Source organism: Serinus canaria, chromosome 1A (genome assembly GCF_022539315.1).
Source record: "Serinus canaria isolate serCan28SL12 chromosome 1A, serCan2020, whole genome shotgun sequence".
In the NCBI taxonomy this organism is placed as follows: Eukaryota; Metazoa; Chordata; class Aves; order Passeriformes; family Fringillidae; genus Serinus; species Serinus canaria.
Window position 1 is genome coordinate 51956178 of NC_066314.1, and position 25515 is coordinate 51981692.

General features: G+C 43.6%; 1 protein-coding gene across 2 annotated transcripts in view; it reads right to left on the reverse strand.

Moving 5' to 3' along the window:
* The window catches only part of ABTB3 (ankyrin repeat and BTB domain containing 3), a 175719-nt gene that overhangs the window by 26473 nt on the left and 123731 nt on the right, over positions 1–25515 (reverse strand). For both annotated transcript variants that reach the window (XM_030237673.2, XM_030237674.2), the window contains exons 5-11: positions 18480–18645; positions 15017–15106; positions 11766–11867; positions 10576–10669; positions 10328–10463; positions 8215–8435; positions 6618–6796 (exon numbers count right to left, since the gene is read on the reverse strand). In XM_030237673.2, coding sequence (XP_030093533.1) covers positions 6618–6796; positions 8215–8435; positions 10328–10463; positions 10576–10669; positions 11766–11867; positions 15017–15106; positions 18480–18645 — 988 coding nt within the window. The remainder of the gene's footprint in view (positions 1–6617; positions 6797–8214; positions 8436–10327; positions 10464–10575; positions 10670–11765; positions 11868–15016; positions 15107–18479; positions 18646–25515) is intronic.

The window sequence follows — 25515 nt, forward strand, 5'->3', positions numbered from 1 at the left end:
AAGGCTCTTTATATCCCAGCTGCGCATTGTATGTAAAAAGCTCAGATCCACGGGCACAGTCTAATCCCTGGGTGAGAGCCCAGAAAAGGGCAGGTGCCTCATCCACGGCATTTATTTATTGTAAATGAAGAAGGCTCCTGCCTCTGGCAGGGGAACATTTTAGAAGGTAGCAGAGGGTAGGAACAAAATCAAACCTGTGTTAGTAAGCACCAAGCTGAATGCATGTTATGAAGTCACAGGACGGGGTTAACAGTGCGTTATTAACATGCCACTCAGTACCTGGCGCTCACTTCTCACACGCAGAATGCAGGATGTACATGTGTGGATAACCTGGCTCCGGCTTGCTCGGAACTGTTCAGACACAGAAGCGCTACAAGTGACAATGGGCAATGCTACAGATCACTGCAGTTGCTTGAGAAGTGAAACCTGACTAACAAAGTCACAGCAAGTCCCAGCCAAAAGATTGATCACCGCGTCCTGGCTGGGCATGGGATGACACACAGAAGGACATTAGCCACTCCATGGAATCCATAAGCAGACCTTTTAGCAGCCTGGGGTGTCTTCAGGGTTATTTTTAGTGCAGGTTGTGGTGTGCCTATCTCCTCTGTGGAAACTCCACATTTTTCTTCAGCTGAAGTATTTCAGTCATCAACCAAAATACTCCATTTTCAAGTGTTAATTTTTTCAAGAAAGGTAAAATATTATGTGGGAAACAAATATCCTAGTGAAACCTTTCATTACGATAAAACCTCAGTTTTCTGTTGAAAAGCAGTTCAACAAGACAGAGAGGAGTCCTTCTGATGGTCTCCAGGTAAGAGAAACATGGACAGCATTCTCCCAGGGGAAGGTTTTCCCTTGGGACACAATTATGACAGAGTGTCTGCCCCAGTGCTCTGTAGGGTTCACCTCTCCTCTCTACCCTTAGCCCATCCTGCAGACCAGGGCACTCTGGCTTCATGCAACAAAATACAGCTTCACTCAAGCTCATCTGAAACATTCATTTCAGCCCACCATGAAGCAATGGAAAAAAGTGGAATTTTCTATCTCCTTTGTCTTCCAGTGCCACTTTCTAGGTCACATGCATACCCTGGGGAAATACTGGTTTTTTGCTGACCACCACGCCTGACTTAGTAGAACATACACATGAGCTGAGCCTGTTGACATTCTCCAACATTTGTTTTAGAAGAATCAAATCCAGAAAAACAAAGAAATCAATCCCAGCAACAGAGAAACTGAATGCTCCTCTCAAGCTTCACATTCTTAAAGTTTTCTTGGAACACAACAGCCAGATGCTTCAGTCTTTCCTGCTGCGTTCTGCTTGATGGAGACATGAAAATACTTTTTCAGCAGTTAGTGCATCTGTGACAGAGGTTGTCTCTGAGAAGGCATATTTTAAAAAGCACCTGAAAACTTTCCTTTTAAGAGATTTTGGTTTCCAAATGGAAAAGTTACTGCTGAAAGAGTACTTTAGCTTTAAAACCATACAGGCTAGATTTCTCAAGATACCCACATGCCCGAATCCTTTTGGAATTTTAAAACTGGTTATTGTTCTGAATTGCTATTTGTTCTCAATAACTGTCAAGACCAGACGGATGGCTGTTATTCAAACAGCTCAGCCTTCCAAAAGAGTCTGTGCACTCCTGCACATTTCTTCAGCTGCCTGTAGGTGCATTTTTAAAGGTTTGAAAGTTGCAGGAATTTTAAATCCTGAGAAAACATCTTTGTAAAGTAGTTTCCTACATCTTTCAACCACCTGGCTGCCCAACACCTTGCTAATGGGCTAAATATTAAAATAAACTAAATAAAAGAAACATGTTGTCACTGACAGAAATGGATACGAAGGATGGAGAGAGACCTTCAGAATACAATGAAGGTAAGGCAGTGAAGAATTGCTCCTATGACTTCTCAAGCAGATTTAGTCTTAGACAATACACTAGCAGGAACACTTATAATCCTAAGCCAAGTTTTCCTGGTGTGAAGCACCTCTAGGAGCTTCAGACAATGCTTCAGCACATGTGCTCAATGCACATGTAGACTCACACATGCACTTCAGCAATGCATGGCCACACAGGACCCAAAGAAATGGAAAAGATCTCCTTTCCTTATCGGTCCTATGAGGGAAAGGGAGAAAGCTGCAAGAGAGATTATTTGGAATTAAAAGACTGTGTATTTTTCCAAAAAATAGGCCAAAAATAAGCTGATGTAAATTGCTGTAGGCAGAAAAAGCAGTGGATGAAACTGGCTTGTGACCTCATACAAATGGCAAAGGTGCTGGCTAATCTACAGGGACAGAGCTGGGTGATTTAATGACAATTCAGTCTTATGCAGAGCCCTGGAATGCAAACCTAAGCCCAACCTCCTCCAATGACCCAACGTGTTTAACTTCCAAGGTTGTGGGAGGGCTTGAGTCAAGGGCTTGAGTCTGTCTTTTCAGGCTGTGGAAATGTCAAGATCAAACTGAACAGTTCCAGGATTTTTGTAGATAGAGGACACAGAAGCAACTCTGCACATTCAGTGTATTATCCTTAAGAGAATCTCTGCAAAAACAGAAGACCTCACCTCAGGTACTACATGGACCTGGATGCAGCCCCCACGCAGCTCTTTTAAAAGCCTCTCTTTGGGGGGGCACTCCTCAGGCAAATATGGTCCTCTGACATGGGGCAGGTGTGCAATTCAGCTCAGAATCAAGCTCAGGCACTGTAAACATCAACCTCAGCTGGAGGGAAAGGAAAGCTTTCAGTCGGGAGTTTGGGGGAGTTTTCCCAGGCCATGAAAAGCACAACACAGATACCAACAGGCAGGAATTCAGTTGTATCTTTCTATCAGTCTTCCATAACAAGATCTCCAGCATCATTTTAATTTTGAGGGACTCGACTCTGCTCTACATACCAGCTCAAGCTTAGCTCAGGGCTACTCACTCCCAGAAGTGACTCTCTGGCTTCTGCTTCACACAGCCCTGTCAAAACCACTTCTAGCAGGTTATGTTTGTGTGCTTGTCTTCCAAAGAGATGGAATCCATCCCTAAATGGCAGTGCCTTTCCTACCCACGCAGTGTCCCAAAACCATCACGTGTCATCGGCAGTTTTTAGTTGTTGGAGTTTTCCAGTTTGGGTTTTGCTTGCTTTTAGGAGCGGTGCCTTAAACTGAGCTCTCCATGTCTTTGCCACAGATGTTGCTTTTTCCAGAGTGCCTTGACCCTGATCTTTAATTTGGTAATGACCCAAACTCACTGCAGGACAGCAGAAGCTGCAGAGGAAGCAACTGCAGATCGATTCTCCGTTCTCACAGCTCTGCCTCAGCAGCATAGAAACACTTCTACTTCCCCACTCCCCAGGCAATTCTCAATGGTGCAGCTGATAGAAGACATTTAAAGGGATGAAAGGAAATGAAAGAGCTCCATCCCACTGGAAGCTACCAGGAGCAGGGTATCAAACTTTCAGCTGTGCTTTCAGAAGACTTCCTCCAGGGCTTCAGTGCGGCAGTGAACAACCCATGTGCAACCTATGCACTGTTCTCCCCCACTGACTTCACAGCTTGAAGAAAGGTAATAAACCCAGGGTCTTGAGCTCAGCCAGTTTTGCCTGACTCGCTGATTTTTGTTGCTGTTCTATGTTACAGCATCAGGATTTCTGCAATTTTTTTGTTTTTGTTTCTACTGTCAGCATCCCAGCACATAGATGGGAATGGAGTTCCACCCTGCCACCCTACAGGTCACCAATATCAGTGATGCCAGAGCTCCCACATAAAACCTCACATCTGTATCCTCTAGAAACAGGCATTTCATAAACCATCTGTAAGACAAAGGGGATTCCTGATATCTGACACTGTTCTTGTAGGTATTGGTTACATTTTATTTAATATTTTCATATCTATAGCATTTGGCCTTTTTTTGCATGGCCTGGGAACCTGCAAAAACATTTTGTATGACAGTGCAAAGCAGAGGGGAAGAGGGCAGAAAATCTGCTTCCTACTCTGAGACCTGCCGTTATGTTTCCATGTGATTTTTAGGGAGCTTCTCTGGCCAAATTACTCAACACTATGAATTGCTGTCTGGCTTATCCAGGTTATCACAGCCTCTGAGACTGGGACTGTCCCTCCGTAAGACACTGAAAATCTGCCTGCTTAATTACCTCAGTTTCCCTGTTGGTGAAGGGAGGATAAGATCTTCTTTCATGTCTCAACTCATTAATACTAGTAAATTGTTCTGAGATTATGGGATAGATTGAACTATTTATAGGAATGCAAAATGCCATTTCTACTAGGTGCAAGTTGCCACGCAATTAAAATATACTGAGCATCACAATATGTAGCAAATGGGACATCTTGTTTTACATCAACAAAGAACTGCTAAGTGGCTCTCTGCTTCCTAGTTGCTTATTTTATACCTTTTGCCCTGAAAAACTCATAAGGAAATGTACTGGGCCAGACTGTGATGTTTAGCAAGAGTCATAATCTCTCTTGAAGTTTCCAGCCCACAGGGAAAAGCATGTGGGCAAATCAAGCTCCTCTCTCCACAGCTCTACAAAATGCAGAGTTTTACAGTTTGCTGTCAAGAGACAGGGATGTGAACCACAGTTATGGCCCTTCTGCACCTCTTAAAGGAGATTTCCATTTTGTGGGTATACACAAAAATCTCTGCTCTCAGCCCTTCCAGAGAAGGTCCTTTAAATCTCTGCTCTCCTCAGCTGCCTTCTATGAAGTGACCAGGGAGAACATTTATTGGCTCATTCTCCTACAAATGAATTTATGCAGATTCCTTCCAAAGGGCTGCATAGTCTGTTTCCTCATTTCTGTCTGGGAGAGCTTTGTAAGAGGCCATTTGGACAAGACCACCACAATAATTCATAACATTTGCAGACAATTTGTAAACCCTTACAGTGTCCTAGAACGATAAATCATTTTTTCTAAGACTATGAAACACTGTGTGAGTGTGTGTTTGTGAATATGCATGAAGACAGGCAGTTCCCCCAGGCCCAGGGGCAGGCATAAAGATCAGCACAGATTTCTTCTTCATCATGTATGGGTTTTTATGATACTTCAGTTGTTTTGCCCCTCCAGATTTTAGGTTTCTAAGTGAACCCAAAGCAGAAGGTAGCAGTCTTATTTTTTTCCCAGGTCTCCTACAATAGACTGTGGAAGACATAGATGTACTAAAGATATAATCCCATGCATATGATTTATTCTAATGATGATTACTGGCCTTGACTTCAGCCACCCAGGAGAAAAGCAATTAAAGACACCCCTCATCCTAGATTATAAGGCCTAAACTTATTCTCTGTTAAGTTTTCAATATGATTAGCTTCATACCAACTTTCAAACGAAACAGCACCTTGCTGGTAGTTTCTGGATGAACATACATTAACCAGACAAGGAATCTACAAATCCCTAGGATCTGGAACAATTTCCTAAAATCCATCTCAAAATATTCTCCATAAATACTCATCCAATACAAACTAATTGCCAAGGCAAGGCTCATGGGAGCAAAAATCAGAACAATGCTGTAACAAATATGCAGGATTTGCTTAGGACTCTAGTCCAAGCCTGCTTTTGCAGCAAGATACAAAAAATAAATCCATGTAGGCCATCATTAGCTATACCGAGTCTAGAATATTTAGTACTGAGTACCTATACCAGAACCTCTCCCCTTTTCACATTATTTAGGCTATTCCTAAAAATTATTTGCTCCTTGCTGTTACACATAGAGTTGGGTGATAAAAGTTACTTACTTTCAGTTTAACATATAAAAGGCCATACCAACATGTATTGTGGAGTATGAGGAAAAAGAACACCAATCAAATAATTTTGATGCTTTTCATCACTACAGTGATATTCTGGTAACAGTAGATAGTGACTGGGCATTCCTTGGGAGCGACTGACTCTCAGGGGGACCAGTAGAGATGAGACTATTGGTTATAACAAGTGTTAAATTCTTCTCTCGGCAAGACATTTCCCTCTCCTTGCCAACTCCATGATCATCCCTTTTGCCATTATACTTGCATACCAAATGGTACCTCCTTGGAAAGGTTTTGTTAGTCTGATTTGCTTGACTGAAAACACGTCAGCTGAAGGAATAAATCTGGGGAACCTACAAGTACATACACACACACAAAAAATTTGAAAAAAATATCCTTTTCTTTGGTTGTAGAAACCAGTCTCCTCACAAGCTTTAGAAGTCCAAATCCCACATGAAGGGAAAATTAAATCACGACAGGCTAAAGAAATCCAAAGTAAACATGAATATTAGCTTTGTTGTATGTTTCTGTAAAACAAGCTGGGTGAAATTACTCTTTGGGTTTGCTTGGTTATCAACATCTCTTGCCACACTGCCCTGACCCTTTTGACTTTAATTTCACCACTATGTACCAGCTTTTGTTGTCTCTCCAGCTTAGTGTTAGCACCTATTATTAGGCTGTTCTAGTAGAAGCAGTGATTAGCCTGTGTGTTTATAACCCATGGTTCCACAGAGAAAAACCTGAGATACATAATACAGATAATAATAATCCTGTGCAGTCTAAACAACCTTTGGGAGAGCTGTTCAAAAATAGTATTGCAGGCTTTCGTGTCTTACAGGATAGGAAGAAGGCTGATTTGCTTTAAAACACACAATTTCATCCTACCTTGCTGGCCTTCAGTATCTCAAACATCAGAGGCAACCCTTGTGTGATGAGCTCCTCAGTGTACTCCTCTTCCTGAATGGACTTGAACTCCTTCAGCAAGCACTGGATGAGGGGCCTTCGGTGCTGCTGGAAGGACGTGCGCAGAGACTCCAGCCACGTGTGCAGCGTCCAGGGAACACCTGCAGACAGAGGACACAGCTTATTCCCACCTCCAGGGAAGGACGTGCGCTTCTGCTTTTTATCTTTACTGATATTAAGATTTTAAACAAAAACTGCCATGTCATTCAAGAAATCAAATTCCTATTTATCCCTACTTGAGAAAGGTGATGGTTATCAGTACCTCCCAAAGCTAATGCACAGAGGCTTTCCTCCAAATGCTGAGAGAAGACTGTGGTCTCTTTGCTCATCTAGCCTTCAGCTTCTCTGCTGAGACTACCAATTTGTGGTAATTGCTGTGGTGTTCTGCGTTGCAAAAGCCTTTTGGAAACTAGATTTACACTAGCTCATTTGTTTGAATGTGGCCCTGGAGAGCCATTAAATGGTGAAAAAAACTGATTTTGGCCACTACCTACCTGGATTCAAATTGGTGGTCTTCAGATTAAAACTTGCTATAAGTGATACCCCATGTCCTCTCCTGATCATTAGTATTTTCCCTAAAGAGCACTGAGCGAGTTATAAGCAGATCAGCCCTTTCAAGCAGCTTGTCATGGCAGAGCCACTCTCCAGGAAGTTAAAGGGAACTGCTCCCATGCACTGAGGGAGAAAGCACATGGAGCTAATGTACCTCTGCAGGCATGAGGCTGGATGTGACCTACTTTCTGCTCTTACAGAACGGAGTGGAAGAAAATATAAGCCTGGTGTTTGGCAAGTGAAGATTTTCCCTTCTGTGTCAGAAAATGTTCAATGCCTGCAGAGCACCCCTGCCACTCTCCTCTCATTCATCTCCAGACCTTTGCCTGCACAGCCCACTGCACACTCTGACCCACATCCCATGGCCCCAGGGCTGGAGCACTGCCCCAGGCAGAGGGACACCAGGCACTTGGGTCTCTCTTTCTCTGTGAACAGATGAATAGGGATGGTAAAACACAGTCCAGATCGATTTCCATCTGCGTCACGCAACCACCCTACCCAGAGGCAGAAGCAACTTCTGGTATTCTGGGGGCTGGTATTATGTTCAAGTCCCTCGCTGGCAGAGCTGGCATACAGTCAGCTCCCTGCTCCTGCCTTTGGAGCCTCAGAAAATGAAGGTGTTTTAATGGTGGACTGCTTTAAAGAAGAGTGCAAAAGACAAGCAGCAGGAGGTGGCCCGTGACAGTTGAACACTGCCCCAGAGCCTTACCTACACTCTGCCATGCAGCAGTGCAGATGGCTCCTGGTGGAAACCACTGTGTCCTGCAGAAAAAAGCCACTGGCCCCTGAACAGGGTGTGCTGTGGAGCTGGAATGGGCTGGGAACCTGTCAGATCTCCCACCTTCTATTCCAAAAGAGTTGAGGAAGATGTGACTGTGGTTGGTTTAGGCAACAGCCCGCCAAGAGGGACATGTTTCTCACAGGGGTCCTTCTCTGGCCGAAGCAGAGGAAGGAGACCAGGACTGACCTATGCTCCGGATGTCAATGGTGACGTCCACGTAGCCGTGCTCGGCGCTGTGGTACATGGCCTCCTTCAGGGCCTTCAGCTTGGCCTTGCTGTTGCGGCTGGCGCAGAGAGGAGTTGCTGCTGAGTCGGGCAAGTCCGTGCCCTCAGCCAGGATCTCCTCCAGGGACAGGATATCGCTCTTCTCCTTCTCCGGCTGAGCAAGCAGCTTGCGGAAAACATTCCTGTCAGTCACAGCACAACAGAGAGGGAGAGAGGGGGCAGGAGAGGAGAGGAAAGGGAGAGCAGAGTCAGTGGCCAGGCTTTCGCTGCACTGGGCTTACTTGCTGTGTGGCAAGTTAGGACACCTACCCAAGAAATTACTCCAGCTAATGGAAGAACCAGCTGAGAGCAGACCCAAGGCAAGCACAGCTCCTGCTAGCCCACCTGCACTGCCTGAGACACGTCTGCAAGTCACTGCTGTTGTGACACGAACCACACAGATGTTGCATGAGTGGCAGCATCTTGTAGGAACAGACTTGTGAGCTTAAAGTGACTCAAGACTTGAGCAACCAGGGAAGGCCAAGGTGTTTCTGGACAAGCTCTTGGGACTCCCACCACGGCAGCCACCCGAGAAGGGAGCTGCCTGGAGCTACTGAAAGCACGACCACTCGATTCACACTCAAAGCAGTCTGGGAAAGCTAGAGCAGCTAGACATTCAACAAGGCCAGTCAGGGCAGGTTCAAGCACAGCTGGGACTACTCTACAAAGCCACTGATCTGGCTGGGCCATCAAACAACAAAGCCCAAACTCAGAGACTTTGTGCCCTCAGGTTCACACCAGAATAACTCATCAACCTCAGTAGTTTCCCTTGGTTTTGCAGCTGTGAGAAGAGAAACCAGGCTGGCTCCCAGCCCACCCTCCTCGTATGCCAGCATCCCCCCTGCTCCCGCTTACACTGCAGCATGGTGTGTCCCAAACAAATTTAGGGCAGGGAGGGAGGGAAGGAAGGAGGAAAGAGGAAAGAAGAAAGAGGAAAGAGGAAAGAGGAAAGAGGAAAGAGGAAAGAGGAAAGAGGAAGAGGAAAGAGGAAAGAGGAAAGAGGAAAGAGGAAAGAGGAAAGAGGAAAGAGGAAGAGGAAAGAGGAAAGAGGAAAGAGGAAAGAGGAAAGAGGAAAGAGGAAAGAGGAAAGAGGAAAGAGGAAAGAGGAAAGAGGAAAGGAAGGGGCGGAAGGAAGGAAGGGGCGGAAGGGGCAGAAGGAAGGGAGTTGCGTGTGAGTGTTATATGGGTAGGAACACAAGAGTTAGAGTCTGTGATGTGGACAGGCAGCAGCCATGCTACAGAGAGCCCCAGGTTCTCCTCAGGCCTGTGGCTTCCATTCACACTGGGTCAATGTGAGACTTCAACACCCAAGGTGTCCTGTCTGTGCCAAGGACCCCTCGCAGGCTCCAGATGGACAGAGCTGTTGAACCCGCCCTGACATGCCATGAGCGTGTTGTTAGACTGGCAGCTCGTCTCTAAGCAAACACACGGCAGGTACTGTCTCTAACCTGTATCTATGTTCCTCTGGATGGCTACAATCAGAAAAGTAGGAGTGTGAAGATCATGATACTAATTCATTACACTGCAGTCAACTCCTGAGCATTGCAAGGTCATGCATGCCAGGTGCTCATCTCAGTAGTTTGGTTTTTTATTTTTTTAATTTGCAGCATACAAACAACATTAAGACACACAGGGCTTTGCAGTAAACGTAGATGCAGAAAATCTATTTAACAAAATTAAGGCCGCAGCAGTACAGACACAATTCGCTCAAACCTGAGAAAAATATCAAGAAATTCAGAAGGAATGTTTTTGGCATTCCTCTCTGCTGTCACATCAGCTGCCATTTAACAACCACTGCATTGAACATACCACAAGAAGTCCCTTTCCTTTTTTTTTTTTTTTTAACATCAGAAATCAAAATGCAGCTTGTACCACCAACTGGTTTAATTCACATGCTAGCAGAAAGCCTTACGTCTCTGCTCGGTTGGTGGCATGTTCAATTGTTCATGCAGAAATTTCACCCATCTGCTCAAACTGGATGCCCAGGCAAAAAAGTAGCACTTGAGGGATGCCACTAGACTTGTTCCCACTCTACCTGTGTCCATGTGCAGCAGCCTGACTGAAAGAGTTCATGTCACCTTGTGGAGTCATGGAAATGCCATTCCTGTACATTGTTCCTATCATGGGGTCAGCTCCTCGCTCCAACAGCAAACTGACCAGTTCAAAATTTCCTGCAAGGCAAGAGATACATTTTTACTCCTTTTAAAATCCAGTATTTGCTCACCTAAACCACAGACCCCAGCTGAGGAATTGTTACAATGGGAGGAGGAAAAAAGTCCTTACCAGCAGCTGCTGCTAGCTGTAAAGGAGTTTCAGAGTAATTTTCCTCTCCATGCTCTAAGGAACCTTCTACCTTTGCTCCAGCATCCAGCAATAGCTAGAAAGAAAATTCACCATTTAGAGCAACTGGGGATATCACACTCTTCAGAGTTCATGAACAGTGACAAATGAGAATATAATGCTTCTTGTTATCTGCAAACCCAATACAATGGAGACACGTGACATGCAAATTCTACCCATTCTTTCACAGAGACAAATTAATTTCCTTTTTTTGCTGCCAAACACCAGAAGCACCAGCGTCCAACTTCAGAGCCAAAAAAGTGTAACCCAGTGTTTTTGAATGGGAAATGGGATAAGGTCAGTGTTAAAAAGTAATGCACTGGAGATGGAAGAAAGTTAGCCGACAAGCATCCTTCCTTCATGGTCTTCTAGAAGCCCCACACCATCCAAAAATAGATCAGATTTCAATTGTCTCCATCTTTATTATGAAGACATGGCCAAAAGAAAGGCAATTCTTAAGAACCAATTGCAGCAATGAGTCCAAAAGCTGTGGTCTCCATCGAGGACAGTTCCACGTAAGTAGTAGCAATGCTGAAAACAAAAGTGGCCAAGGAGAGCAGGATGGAGCCTGTGCTCCAGCCCCCTCTTGGCCATTTCTGTCTTAAGGCCTTCAAAGTTTTGGTGCTTGAGTGTGTCACAGACACAGCTGTTTTGAAGAATAAACCTTCTCAACTTTAGAGAGACCAAAGCATGGAACCAGCACATCCCACGTGACACCTGGATGGGGTAAGGAGAGTGAGGGATTCTCCCCCTCTGGAGCAGCACGAGGGCTGTTGTCCACCTCTCTCCCACCAAGGTAGCGGCTTTGTGTTTGCTAGAATATCACAGTGTAAGAAAGTGCAATGAATGAATAAACAAACATATAAAACAAGTGGTCAGGAAGGAGCACAAGGAGTTGTCAGACTTTCTTTGGTGCAACTTTGCTTTAAATTTGTCCTGTTTAAGCCTCATATTGGTTAAATTTTTAACATCATATTCACTTTGTAAGTCTATCGTGTATCAGTACACTCTTGAAGAAGCAGAAGTAACCAATATGAGTATGACAAGAGGATGCTGGTTTGGGATGAATGTAATTAGAACTGAAGAGGAGAAAAAAAAAAGAATGAGATGCAGGTAGGGAAATACAATAATACCTGAACTACAGGAATATGTCCATGCAACACAGCAAATGTCAGAGCTGTCCAATGGCGGGTCTCAGGGTGGACGGATGGGTATTTATGAGCAGTACTGACAACCTATAAACAAATTAAAGTTATTTTTTAAAGAGCTATATGTAACAAAATTCAACCTGACTGAAAGCCAGGCATGTGAGGGAGTAAGAGAAATAGAAAACCTGGGAAAGGTGTTTTATAAAATGATTTGCTTCATTTTTTTCCTGAAAATTTTTTCTCAGTATTAAAACTGTTTGTGCTGATTTGACAGCTTGATTTGAGTTCTTACCAAATGAAGTCTTTTACCAACTACTGTAGCTCCATCTAAACCACTGGCCACCAGATTCTTTTGCACAAGGGCAAAACATCCACAGCTGGTTATAACAGGACACACTGGGGAAGTAAGGAGGGATCAGGACATTAACAGCTAAGGACCACTACCCCCTGACTTCATCAGGCCATGTACCAACAGCTCTGGGTCTTGGGATTGCTCCAGGCCCAGCTAAATTTCTTTGCCCTTAAATCAGTACTTTTGTCACTGCTGTCATGAAAGACACATCACAAGCCCTACCCTGCAGTTTGCAGGCATTCTTCCAGGCTCCTCCTCTCACACCAGAGGGAAAAAAAAGTCTGAAAAGTGATGGGGCAGAGTGTCACTTCAGAAATTTTTAAGAAAATTTCCTTTTACTGCTTCTCCTGTCTGAGTTGAGCTAAAAGTGCTGGGTGGTGACAGTTAAAAGAGATGCAAACTATATCCTTAGAAAACAAAATCCTGTTCTTCAGGTTGCTCCTTCCATTTTCTATGCCTTGGTGCCTCTAATGTAGACACTGGGGAAGATGAATAACCATTCTTTGCTTCAGTTTCCTCTTAAAGATGGGGGTATTAATATTGATGAGGTTCACAAAGCTGGTAGAATCTAATGAACATTTGCAATCCAAGGCTACACACTGAGATGGAGTGTGACACTAAAATTCAAAATTTTGTTACTGATCTTCAGAGGAAGACTAAAATCAGAGTAAAAGATGCACCATCTCTCTATCTCACCACCCAGCTCTGCTTTCACTACCTTGTCTGAAGTACTTTAATCCATACAGGAGAACAGGGCCAATCATTAAATATCTGGTTCCAGCAGCAGCTCACATTTCCAAGTGCCACATGCAGCATTTTGCTAGATGCAGGCCCTCAGTCCCAAGGACAGGGATGAGGGCAAAATCTGAAGACTCGTGCAGACCCTACAGCTTGCCAGATCTGCACCAGCACCTGGATATTACCACCCAGATTTGCCAAACAGAGAGCTCAAAGGGCACCACTAGGAGTGTGCTGGCCTCTGAACAAGGACACAGGGCTCCTTAGGGGCTGAGCTGGGTCAGGAGGAAGAGGATTGAGCAGCTCAGGCCTAGGGGTTTGGGATGTGGAGCAAGAGCAGCAGAAGGGAAGGATGGGCAGGACCACAGCTCAGTAAATGCATCCAGCTCGTCCTCAAGCATGGTCCCCACCACTGTTTGGGGCAGTCCATGGAAAGCAGCAAAGAAATGAAGTCATTTAAACTCCTTTGCTCCTTTTTGTTTTGTTGGTTTTTCTTGGGTTTTTTTGTGTTTGCTTGTTTGTGGGTTTTTTGGTTTTTTTTTCCAAGTAAGAGTTCTTTCCAATACAATTTTTGCAAAAGACCTGTGCCTGGATAAGCTTTTAAGGACAAGACTGGCTGAGCAGCTACAGGTCCCACTGAGGACAGAGCAAACTGCAGCTTCTCAGCACACCTGTAAATGAGTCCATTTTCACTAAGGGTGGGCAATCAAAAAGGGAGGTGCCCAGCATTTGAGGCTACTTTTGGAAACATATTTGCAAAGTGAAAGGGAGAAAATTATGCAGCACCTGACAGAGTATTTATTTTTGTTCATGGCGGATTTGCCTTTTTTTTTTTTGCCATAATTGCCCAATTTGCACAGTTGGTTGTGGTGTGCACAAATCATCGTATAATTGCACGCCATAATTATTCACAGTTCTTGTCCAAAAGTGTTTTCATTTGATTTTAGAGCAAACACTCTACAGCAGTGAATTGGGGAGGTTCACATTCCTCACTGGAGCTGTTCTCTCATATGTCAGCAGTTTCAGGAAGACAAAACTGTTTAAATTTGCATTTGATTCAAGCCTGGAAGATTACTGGAGCAATCGGGAGGACTGCTCCTGATGAAAATTCGTCCTAGGAACCAAATAAAGCCACCTCACATCTGAGCTGCAAGGCAGGGTTAAGGAAGAGATCAGCCGCCCTGCCCATCCAGTCTTTAGTCTGACTAGGGGTTCAATTGTCCAGTTACTGCCAGCTTTGAGGGTGGTGTGCTTGACCGTGGGGAACTGAAATCACCAGCTGATTTCATGACATGGTAGGAGCACTGTCAGTCTCCTATGGCTGACATCAGTTTCTACTTTTAAATTGGGCTTTTTAAAAGTGCAAAACATCTGTCTGAAGTAGTGACTCAAATTTATCAGCTCGCTCAAGTCCAAACAGAACAGATGGAACACAGATAAGTGAAGCAGACAGCTTAATTTACTCATGACCTCAGCAAATTGAAACTGGAATCTTTAACAAATAACTCTTCACTGATTTTCAAGTGACTCTTAAAAAATGTACATACCTGCATTGCACTGAGTTGGACAACAATCTGTTTGCCGGACAGATCGTCTGAGTTTGTGATATGCATTCACCAATGAGACATTTATATTCTGGAAGCTTCAAGCTCCTCATCCAACAGTTTTTAGCCCAAGGCACTTTGTAAAACAAAACAATGGAACCTATATGGCTCTTGTGTGCTGGGGATGCTGGTTTGGAACATCCATATGCATAGAAATGCTGAACTTTGGCAAGTTACCAGATGGGTGATTCTTTCACCTTCTTCATTTAAAGTCCGCTGAGATTCAGTGAGTCCTTCTAATAGAATTAGAGCTGTGCTCAGGGCTAATGACAACTAATGCCTGTATTCATTTGCAGTGCACAATCACAACTAAATCACTGTTACCTGTGGGTTAACTCCGGTGACTGGACCCCTTCTGTGCAGTGAATCCCAGGGTTAACCTAATGCCATTTGATTTCATTGTTCAAGTGGTCCCAGTCCCAGATAAAACAGATTTGTTTTTTTTTTCATGCTTGAGATTTTCGCTCCGCTGCATTTTCAGGGGGTAGTTTAAGATGTAAACAAACAACAGAAAAAAGATACAACCAACAAAAAGTCCTCACCTCAGCATTCAGATCTGCTCCAGCATCTAGCAGCATCTGCACCATAGCCTCATCACCCCTGACACAAGCATACATCAGTGGAGTCATGCCCTAGTCATTTTTTGGAGTTAAAAAACAAAGGAATTGACAAATTTAACACAGAACTCGCTTTGATTTTTAAAAACAATTATTTAAGTATATATCATCAACACTAACAGCATGTATTTAATGAAAGCCATTACCTCTGCTACAAACATGCCCCTCAGACTAGCAAAAGTCAAACATTTTTGTAAAAATCTCCATTTTAGTTGTTACTTGTGCTTACTGCTTGTATTTTTCATGTTGTCTTCAGCATGGTGAGAGAAACTAGGCTTGCCAGCCTCATCTCCACCATATACTAAACTGAGCACTTTTGTCTTTAGGCCCCAGAAGAGACATTTTCACCAAAGCAACCATTATTTCCACTGGTATTTTAGAAAGACAAGAATTCTGTTCGTTTTTCTATGATCAGAGTGTCTTAAAATCTAACTTTTCAATTACTAAAAGAGCCTTTAAAACTTTTTTTAAGATCAGTCAGATGGGAGCACAGCTTTTTCAACATGGATACTGTAAGGGGCTGGAAATGTCAAGACTTTGTATAGCACTCCCTAGCAAAAATGGACCTAATTTCAAATGAAATGCCAGACAGCTTTGTTGCAAGTTGCTGGCTCTAGGAAAACATGGCCCTGTTTGGAGAAAAAGTAGATTAAGTAGCCTTTCACTACAGAACCACCACAATGCAATTTGTATTAATCTGAAATACCTGCTATGCCTGATCACCATTTCCCTTTAGGAAGTACTGCTGTGGCTGTGGTAACGAGTCCAGATGAAACCATGAACAAAATTATTAAACCTACTGTAAATTATAACAGCAAAAGCTGCTTATTAAATACAGTAGGGGGGATTGACCAACAGCCACCAGTTGCTTTGCAGTAGATCTCCTGAAGCATGCAGCTACCTCTGATGCTACCTCAGCCTGCCTCGAGGTCCCCCAGTAAATCTGCTGTCAGACCACAGTCCATTTGCTCTTTAACCCAAGTGCTGCTATGAAGGGAAGTTATTTTCAGGGAAACTGGAGGTACGTGTCCTGGCCAGACACTGAGCTGGGACACTGCTCTTCCTAGCAAGAGCTCAACACCACTGTTTTTGCTGAACTACCCCAGTTTTCTTGTTTGTATGAAGGGCTAAAGGTAGTGGGTGCTTATGTATGGAAAGGCTGCTCCTGTAGTGACAATATAAATTAACACTTATCCCTGCAAGGTCCTTAGGTCCTCCTTGAAAGACATGGAGCATTTCACAGGATCCAATCTGCAGTGTACTCGTGGAATAAGCACTTAGGTCCTCATGCCATTAATGAGAAAAAATAAATTCACCCAAGGCAAGGAGAGTTCTTGGAGGACTTGAAGCTATTTGCAAAGAGAATTTGAAAGGACTTCAGCCACAGCCAGTGGCAAAATATTCCTTTGATAGTCAGTAAACACTAGGGGAACAAACAGGACCAAAATTACAAAAAATTGTGCCTGGGCCTTGGAACATTAGGATAGGGTGGCAGCTTAAAATTAAATACATGTTCCTTCAACTGGTTTTTCAATTTCTGTAAGTGGCATCGCTGGATGATTAATTCAAGTGTTCATTGAGCACAAGGGGTCTAATCAGATCTGTAGAACAGAAGCTGAAAACCCTGTGCTGGGGCTCCCCCTGCAAGACACAGCATGTGGGCAGCCACAGTGAGGAGTCCTGCGGCAACATCGGGAGCAAAAGCTCAGCCTACGAACCACGCAAGATGTCCTGACCCTGCTGCAGCTGAACGAGGACTTAACACTGACTAAAAGGGGCCCAGAATGTTATGCTGCAGTGTCAGGGTTTTAAAGAGTTAATGAGGATTTTAACCTCCCCTTCACTTGCACTGCTGTCCCTGTTGCTTTTGCCTCTGCCAGTCCCCCCAGGCTTGCCCTGCAGCTCAGCCTTGTGCTGCAGCACCACTCACCACCCTCTCTGCACGTGGGAGGAATGGATTTTTAATGAGCCCATCATTAGTGTTCTGTTCGAAGCACACACAGGAACACAGTAACAATGTGTACAATCAACACAAAGGGCATTTGGCTTTTGGCAAAATATGGAATTACTGTCTTTCTTTCAGCTTTGTATGACTTAGAGCTCTGTCCTGCAAGATGTGGGATCCTGCAAGATGTGGGACATTTGATCCAGCGAAACATTTAAGCACAGGCTTAACTTTCACTCAAATAGGATGTAAAAGCATGTGTTCAGAGTTAAGCATATGATTAGGTACTTTGATGAATCAAGCCAGAGTGTTCCCAGTTTTCAGCCTGGAGGACAGAGGAAATATGCTGTAAGAAGTTTCCAGGTTCAGACTAACTTAAAATAACAGTAATTTTAAAAAGTATGAGCCTTGGAATGAGCAGTCCAATACTTTTTTTTTTTTTTTTTTTTTTGCAGGAAGTACTGCCCTCTTCTAAAGCTTTTCTCAGATGAATCCACAGTACTAACTCAGACTGAAGCTACTGAACAGCAACGTAATTTACATTCCCAGAACAGCTTTCATCTCAGAAGACCTAAACCCATGAACACTCCAGCTCTTGTCCCTTGTGACCACCTGAGAGGTGGCAGCCACCCAGCTCCTGTCAAAAATGATGCCACAGCTCTGGGAACACGCAGCAACAAACTTTCATCAGGGGCACCAGAAAGGTCAGGGGACTCGATTTCAAAAGGACAGGTTAGTATTCATAGCCATCATCTCCCTCTGGGAAGGGAGAACCACATCGGTGAGCACCACAGTCCAGCAGACAGCTGGCAGTAGGTTGCTGCAGAGGGCAGCTTTATCCCCAGGCACAACCACCAGCCTCAAGGAGGTGTAACTCCAAGGAAATTTAGGCTCTTCAAAAGGTGGATGTTGGCCGCAATGACCAGTGGAGGGGTAACTGCAGAGATACTTTCATGTCTGCGAGGTCTGTTCAAACTGGACTGAAATCCACTAAACAGCACCAGCAATTAACCATTCACTGACAGGCTGGGGGGAGCACATGAAGTGGTGACAGATCCCAGAGCTGTGTGCAGTGCAAGGCTGCTCACCTCACAAAGCCCTGTCTCACAGCACTGTGCACGGCTCTGAAGCGGTTTTAAGTATTCAGCTCAACACTAAGCACTCTTGGGATCTTCCTCTGCCTCCACTCAACTCAGGTCACTGTTAAGAAGATTTCAGGGGATGCAGTCACCCTCATGCTGAGTTCCCTCAGTACTGGCAAATCAATACAACTCAAAATGACCTCACTTAATGTGGATGTTCACCTGGCAGTGTTTTAACTCAATGAAGGGGTAGCATTAAGGTCCTGTCTATGTAGAGCTGAAAGCTGGGGCTCATTTCCTGTGACAAGCAGACAAAACTCTCCCATTCCACAGCTGCTTCTGTAAATGTCTATCCCATTACCTGCTCGCTCATGCTGTTGATCCCATCCGGCCCCAGCAGGGCTATGGCTTGCTTCACCAGATCCGTCCGGCCGCAGTTGAGCATCCGGAAACCCAGGTCTTGCTTGAACTTGGCCTCGGTGGCAACTGCATCCAGCTTCCGAGAGGCACAGAAACAGTCGTCGATCCTGCGGGGGTGAGAAACCAACTCCCTCAGAGGACAAGCAGAGGACAGACCTCCCTAGGAAAATAATACCGTACCCTGGTTTTGAAGGATTTAGGTCACGCACGCATCCATTCTCCTTTGACCTGCATCTGCAAGGGAATTGCTGAATGGGAAATGATAATGCAAGCTAATGGGAGACTGTCTTTGGTCTATCTTTCATGGGAAAAGTTATAAATTTCAATAAAAACTGGGGGAAAAAGCACAGCTTTCACTTGATTTTGTTTCCCTGTTTAGGCAATCCACAATACATTCTCAGCACAAGTTCTGTCTCTGCACGGCAAGGTTATCCAGTTCCCTTGATCCCTGAAAACTTCCACTGAATTCAGTAAGCTTTGAACTTACATCAAATGGATGTATAATCGTTGACAATACACCAAAGAGAAAACAGTGTCACTCCAAACACCTTCAAGGATCTTACCAGCATGGTCCCAGTAACAGAGAAGCTTTTTTGGAGCAAAAAGTGCAAGTCACAGAATCACAGGATGGCTGAGGTTGAGTAGAAGCTCTGGTCCATGTGGGTCCAAGCAGGGCCACATGTACATAAGTCCCCCATGCAGCTGGGAAGTAGGCAATCTCACCAGACAGTCACAGCAAAACACCACAAATCCTTGCTGGCTGTGTCTAACAGACGTCATTCTTTTAAGGTCTTACTCAAAAGATCTTAAAACTCTGAACTGATATTCATTTCAAATGAAAGAAAGGTTAGGAGTTATTTAGGAGTTATTTATCTGTGAATCTACAGCTCCAGAGAGAGCCAGGCAATTCAAATTCAATGTTTATCCAAGTTGGTTTCATCTTGCTAAATTTGCTTTTCTTTCATGCTGAGAAGTGTCTGGGGCAGAGGGTGGAGTCCAAATCCACAGCGCTTTTGGTGTGAACTTGGATAAAGGACTGCTTGGAAAAACACCGCTTTAAATCTGCAAAAAGGCCACGTCAGAAAATGAGGGGCTACTTATGGAGGAAAAACAAAATAGAGATCAAAAGTGAAAAAGTCAAGCATATGTCAAATATTTGTTTTTCTATTTCATAGGCACATCAAAAGAAAAATAGAAACCGCATATCACTATCATTTAAAATTCTTCTTCAAAGTGCTTTATCAGACCTTTATAAAATATATAACACACATATAAATATATTTAACAGCACTATGCAACAAATATGCTGTTTATATAGAAGCAGTGGCATGTAGCAATAGCTCCTGCTCTTCCTCTTTCAACAGAGGAAGGAAAATGAAATGCAAAATACAAAGTGTTTTGATCAAAGCTCCTACAGGTTTGAAACCAGAATCTGATTTCAGACTTGCTCTCTACTGTGCTGGGCCACAGCCAGTCTGGAGGACACCAGATGATTTGTTTATGTTCATCTACTGCTCAATTTGGGTTTTGACTGGTAAAAAAAGTTCATGTCCTAAGAATGCAAAAAAAGGTATGCTCTGAATATCACCACTCAAGGGAACAAGGACGACATTCCATCACCACAGGATGCTGCAAGATTAATGCACAACACTCAGTCACAACAAACACACTGCAAAAGCAATAACAGATTCTGCACCAGCAACGTGCCCACAGCAGAGAGGGAGAAAGCAACACACAGCAAGGCTGAGTTTTCTGCAGTACTTTACGACTGAGTTTAAGTAAAAAGCAAAACCAGCACAGACATATGCAGGGCTGAGCTCACTGACACTGAGATCCATGGTAGCAATCGAGGCTAAATGCATTCACACCAAATGTCACATTTCTGACACAAGAGCTACAGTAACATTTGGTGCTTGTAACTTCCATAGCATGAGATGCTGGAGATCATCTGTGCCCTCTTTTATGGCATGGCAAAGATAAAGCGTGCTCAGAAGTTAGGTGGTGGGGGTTTTGCTGCATGGAGGAGAGATGTCCCAGCTGCAGATGGCATTCCCAGGTGATTTTGGGCTGGAAACAAGGTGGTTCCTCAGCAAAGTGCAGCTATGGAAAGATCTAGACATCCTCTGCAGAGCTGTCTGTTGCTATGAATCACTGCCTGTGTTAATTCACTGTTTCATCATTTGTACTGAGGTATGTAACTTACACTGAATAAAATGGGTCAGACTCTGACAGAGCTCCACTGATGTCAGCCAAGTGCATGAAAATGATAGTTGATCATCTCCTCTTCAAAAAAATACCTCCAAACTTCGACCCGGGTTGCACACCCAAAGAAAGGAGGAAAGAGGAACAAGGTCCTATCCCACCTATCCTGTATGGGCTCCCCAGATCTCTACTCTGGCATGGGTTCAAAAATCACCAGGAACTCTTCCATGAACTGGCTCTGGTCTCCTGAAAGTGCATCAGTTCACCTGCTTACTGTAGTCAAGGAAGGAGAGCCATAAATTCCTGTTGATATTTAGTATCAGCAAATCAGTACTCCTCAATCAGCTGGGGGGATAAGTGTCTTGGTCCAAGGGCTGCAGGGTGCTACAGCTGTAAAAACAGTGCAACAATAACATGGATGCAGAGGAGTGCCTGGGCTGCACAGGAGGCAACACACCAGCACTGACAAAGTCTGAGCTAGACCAAGTTCCACAAAAAGAGAAACCACAACTTAGTACCACTACCAGTGGCCCACTGACTTTTTTATACCCCAAACAGGACCACTGTGAGTATTGCCATATGTTGACTAACAAACTGGATAGTGATCGAACTGGTGAGCTAATTAGAACAGGAGCATGACACAAAGGAAAGGAGCAGAGCATGAGGAGAGAAAGCAACTTCTCAAAAAGCCAGAGAGATGAATGAGTTAAGGAAAAAAGAGATTTAACATGTACTGATAAAAAGCAGTGAAGAGACATCAAAAAATGATCAAGAACTACAAGTACAAATAGAAAAGCACAGCATCACTTTTAACACTGGAGAAGGCCAGCTGGGAGGACTGCACAGCAGACAGACCAAGCTGTTGCATTTCAAAATGAAAACTGGAAAATTAAAAAAAAACCCAAACCCATCAAAAATCAAAACTAAGCCAACACAGCACTGCATTTTCTCCCAAGTTTTCTTTCTTACTATCCACGCATAATACTGATTCCAAAAGGAAGCAGAAGGTGTCTGCTCCATATTACACTGTGTAAGGGGACACTGCTCCATCATGGACACCATCCAGAACCACAAACATTAAAGAATGCAAGATAAAAAAAGAGGAAGGGAATGTACTCCCAGGCTTGATTCACTCGAGACTCTTTCACTTTGGACTGAAGCAAACACACTGCCAGTCCCTGAAGACGTGGGAAAAGGATGGGAAAAAGCTTGAAATACAAGGCTGACAGGGAACAAGTAAAGTCAGCTAAATATACAGGGTCACTTTTGAGAGCTGTGAACTGTGCCTGCTAAGCAAGGGAACAGAGCATATGTGCACACAGAGCTGGAGCCCTCCCGGCTGCACTGTCAGCGCAGGGCCCTTTTGCCAAAAAGTCTGTGTGATCTTTCCAAGTGCACAGGAGGCTAACACCAGCCCAACAGCAGGATGTCCCCTCCAAGGCTACCATGGTTTGCTGCCAGAGTCTGCCAGCCATCAGCATTTACACAGGTCATCCTTTCCCCAAGACCTTGCCCTGCAGAAAAGGTGCATTTTCATCAAAGGGGCTGGGAAGGCTAATGGGAGGAACAGGGGATTATGGAGGGACAATGCTCTTCTGCTCCTCTTCTACCTAGGGACAGTCTCAGGATGGTAGGACATCAACACACCAGTTGCTGGCTGGGTTAGGTAAACTTTGAGGTCCCCCAGAGATGATACAGTGACAAAGGCAGGACTGACCAACATCCTCTGAGACTGATAACCCCTCTCTCTACAGACACAGTCCATTCTGAACTTCCCTATTTAGCAACCTATGGGGCTGGGCAGGCTGCCTGGCACCACTCCCATCACCCTGCATAATGCTCTTATTCCCAAAAGTGGGAAATTATATGTTTCAGGTAATAATACACACTTATTACAGGCCTTGCACTCAACAGCAAATTCACTCCTCCAATTCAGGGGTTCCATCACAGAGCCTGAATTGGAGTTCCATCACTCCCTACCTTCCCTAGTGTCAAGCAAGCTAACAGATGCCTTTAAAAATAAAAGGAAAACTTAAAAACAAATGAAATTATCTCAATTTTACATTTGCAGTAAAATTGTGACCACATTTTTAAACTCACATTGCAATAACATTTTCCCCAAGTCCTCTTTTAATTCCTGACAGATACTGCCTCTACAGCTGTTATCTTCAAGATCATTACAGGGGTGCCACTGCACATATTTAAATGGCTCGTGGCTTTATACGGGGAGTGCCATGGTAACATTAATTATTTGCGAATGGTCACTGTCAAACACTGCATAGTGACCATCACACTCCATCATACTCTGAAGTACTCAAACCTCTGAAAGGAGTCAAAGATAATCATCTTCATTTGTAATGGGTCCTAGCAGTACAGCAAATTATTTTTCTTTTCCCAAACTCACATTACAAAAACGTAACACAGTACTTCTACAGCAGCGCTTTAAACACAAGGGATGTTGGCTTTTTTAATTTTCACTCTGACTGGCCAAGAGGGAGTCCGTGCAGATCTTTAATAAGTTACTCATGGGTTGAATACATTTGGGAAAATGGATGATTCAAAGGCAAAGTGTTTCCATCATAACTGGTAGATACAGTTGATTCAGAAGAAATAGAGTGCAGTCTGTGATGAGCAAGAGGACATTCTCTGTGGTTCAAATGAGCGGATCACTGCACTGACAGCCAAGCATCAGAACCTTGTTTGTTCACCTGGGGCTCCATCGCCAGCCCTTTCAGTTGAAAGTGTGATAATCTACTAATAAGGCCAAACTTTTTAGCTTTGTAGAATTTATTCAGTTTGTCCTAAATAAAAATGAGGTCTTGAGTCAGAAATTATAGTTCAGCTGGTTGGAAGCCTGGAAGGAGTCGTCTTTTAGGCAGCAATATACATGCATTTGCAATGCTGAATTTCTTGGGGTCATGGATCACTGTTTTGATCTAGCCTGCACAGACCGTAGCACAAAAGGGTCTTGTTCCTTGCCTGGGGCTCTTCAGTGAGACTACAGACACAAACAGCAAGAGGGGGAGCAGCAGACAATTTGATTTAAATTTGTGAGCTCTTTTTTTTCCAATGTGGTGCTTTACAAAGGACTATAATGCTGATATTAATAGAATTGCCATATAAATACTATATGAGACAATTACTTGCATTTTCAGTTTTGGAGAGAGGAAAATGTAGGCACAAACATGTTGATCAAAGTGATGAAGAGCACTACTTTTTATTGCAGAAATAGAATATCTTCACTTACTTTAATCACGAGTTAAATTAAGACAAGAAAAAAATAGTCTGAATGTTTATTATCCAAACTCTTATTCTTGTCAAAGGTCTGAGAAAAAATTGGTTAAAAAATACTGGAAAATACATTAAAAAATAACGTGACCATCAAATCAAGACCCAAATCTGTATTTCAAAACACTCTTAATACTCCAGTTCTGTGTATATAGGTCAGGAACCATGTTCAAAATTAAATCTGAGCTCAGATTTTGAACAAGGTCACAGTGCCATAGGAAAGTTTCGGTGCAGACTCATCTTTCATATAAATAGATAGCACAAGTCTCACCAATGATTGGGAAATGGTGTGTTATCTGTATCCTGATTATTGTATTCAGGAATGCAGTACAGGGACATTCAGAAATGCAATAAAAGGAACAGAACATATGAGACAGCAATAATGATGTTGTTTGCAATGGGAAAAAGAAGGCTGGATCCTAAAGGCCCTAAAAATGCAAGTGTATTCTCCCCTAAAATTGAAGGAGAATGTGAGGCCAAGGTCCTTCCCTTCAAATTTTTTTTTTTTATTTCTTCTGTCTTCAAGCAGACATTTGGCAGGATAGGTTGAGATTCACCTCAAAAACCCGAGTTCTAACTCTATGTAATAAAACCTCCTTCATCTGCTGGCATCATCTGTCCCAAGGGACTGCTGGATTTTGTCAAGTAGCTCGTTTGCTACTGCTCACATTTTTGTATCTAATTACAGCAATAGCCATGGCTGGTGTTAAAAGATTACTGAAAATTTGTGGGAAAAACAAGGACATTCAAGAAGCTAGGCAAACACCAACCATTCCTACTTGAAGTTGGCTGTATCTAATTAAATAGCAGAATTTCTTGGCAATTTTATACACCCTCTCTTTCTCAAGAAACTCAAGCCTTTACCCAACAGATTTTAAGAGAGAAGGAAGAGCAGTTGAAATATTTTTTTCCATTTTCTAATCTCTATTTAATAAAGTCCATTTATATTTCCATGCTCTAGTACAAGCACAAGATTTCCATAAATAAAATATTAAATGCAACTCTTCTGCTGTCACTTTCAAGTTAGAATTGTACAGATGTGGTATAGTAGTAGGATGACACAGCAAATGGTATAGACTGCTCTAAAGCAACAAAATAACAAATCTCCCCTTTGCATATTTTTAAGAAAGCTCTCTTGACTGAGCCAAGGATGCTCAAATAATATTTACTTTTGAGAGTGATAATCCAATTTTCCTAGAGAGCCTTCATTAAGAGGGATGATCCCAGACAGAAAACCAGAAAAGCAGACTTAGGTATTCCCAGGACAAGGCTAATTGGAAATCAGGACTCATTTTCAAAGACAGATTTTCCAAGGTGCTCAGACCCTGCATTTGCCCAGAGATCTTTCTAGATCACAGCTACAAATTCAACTCAGAGCTGCAACCAGGTGAGCCTGCGAAGAGCAGCAGCTGAGGGAGCACATGGGGCTGGAGGTTAAAAAACCTGGCCCTGTGCTGCAGCAAGGCTTGGGTACATCTGCACCCTCA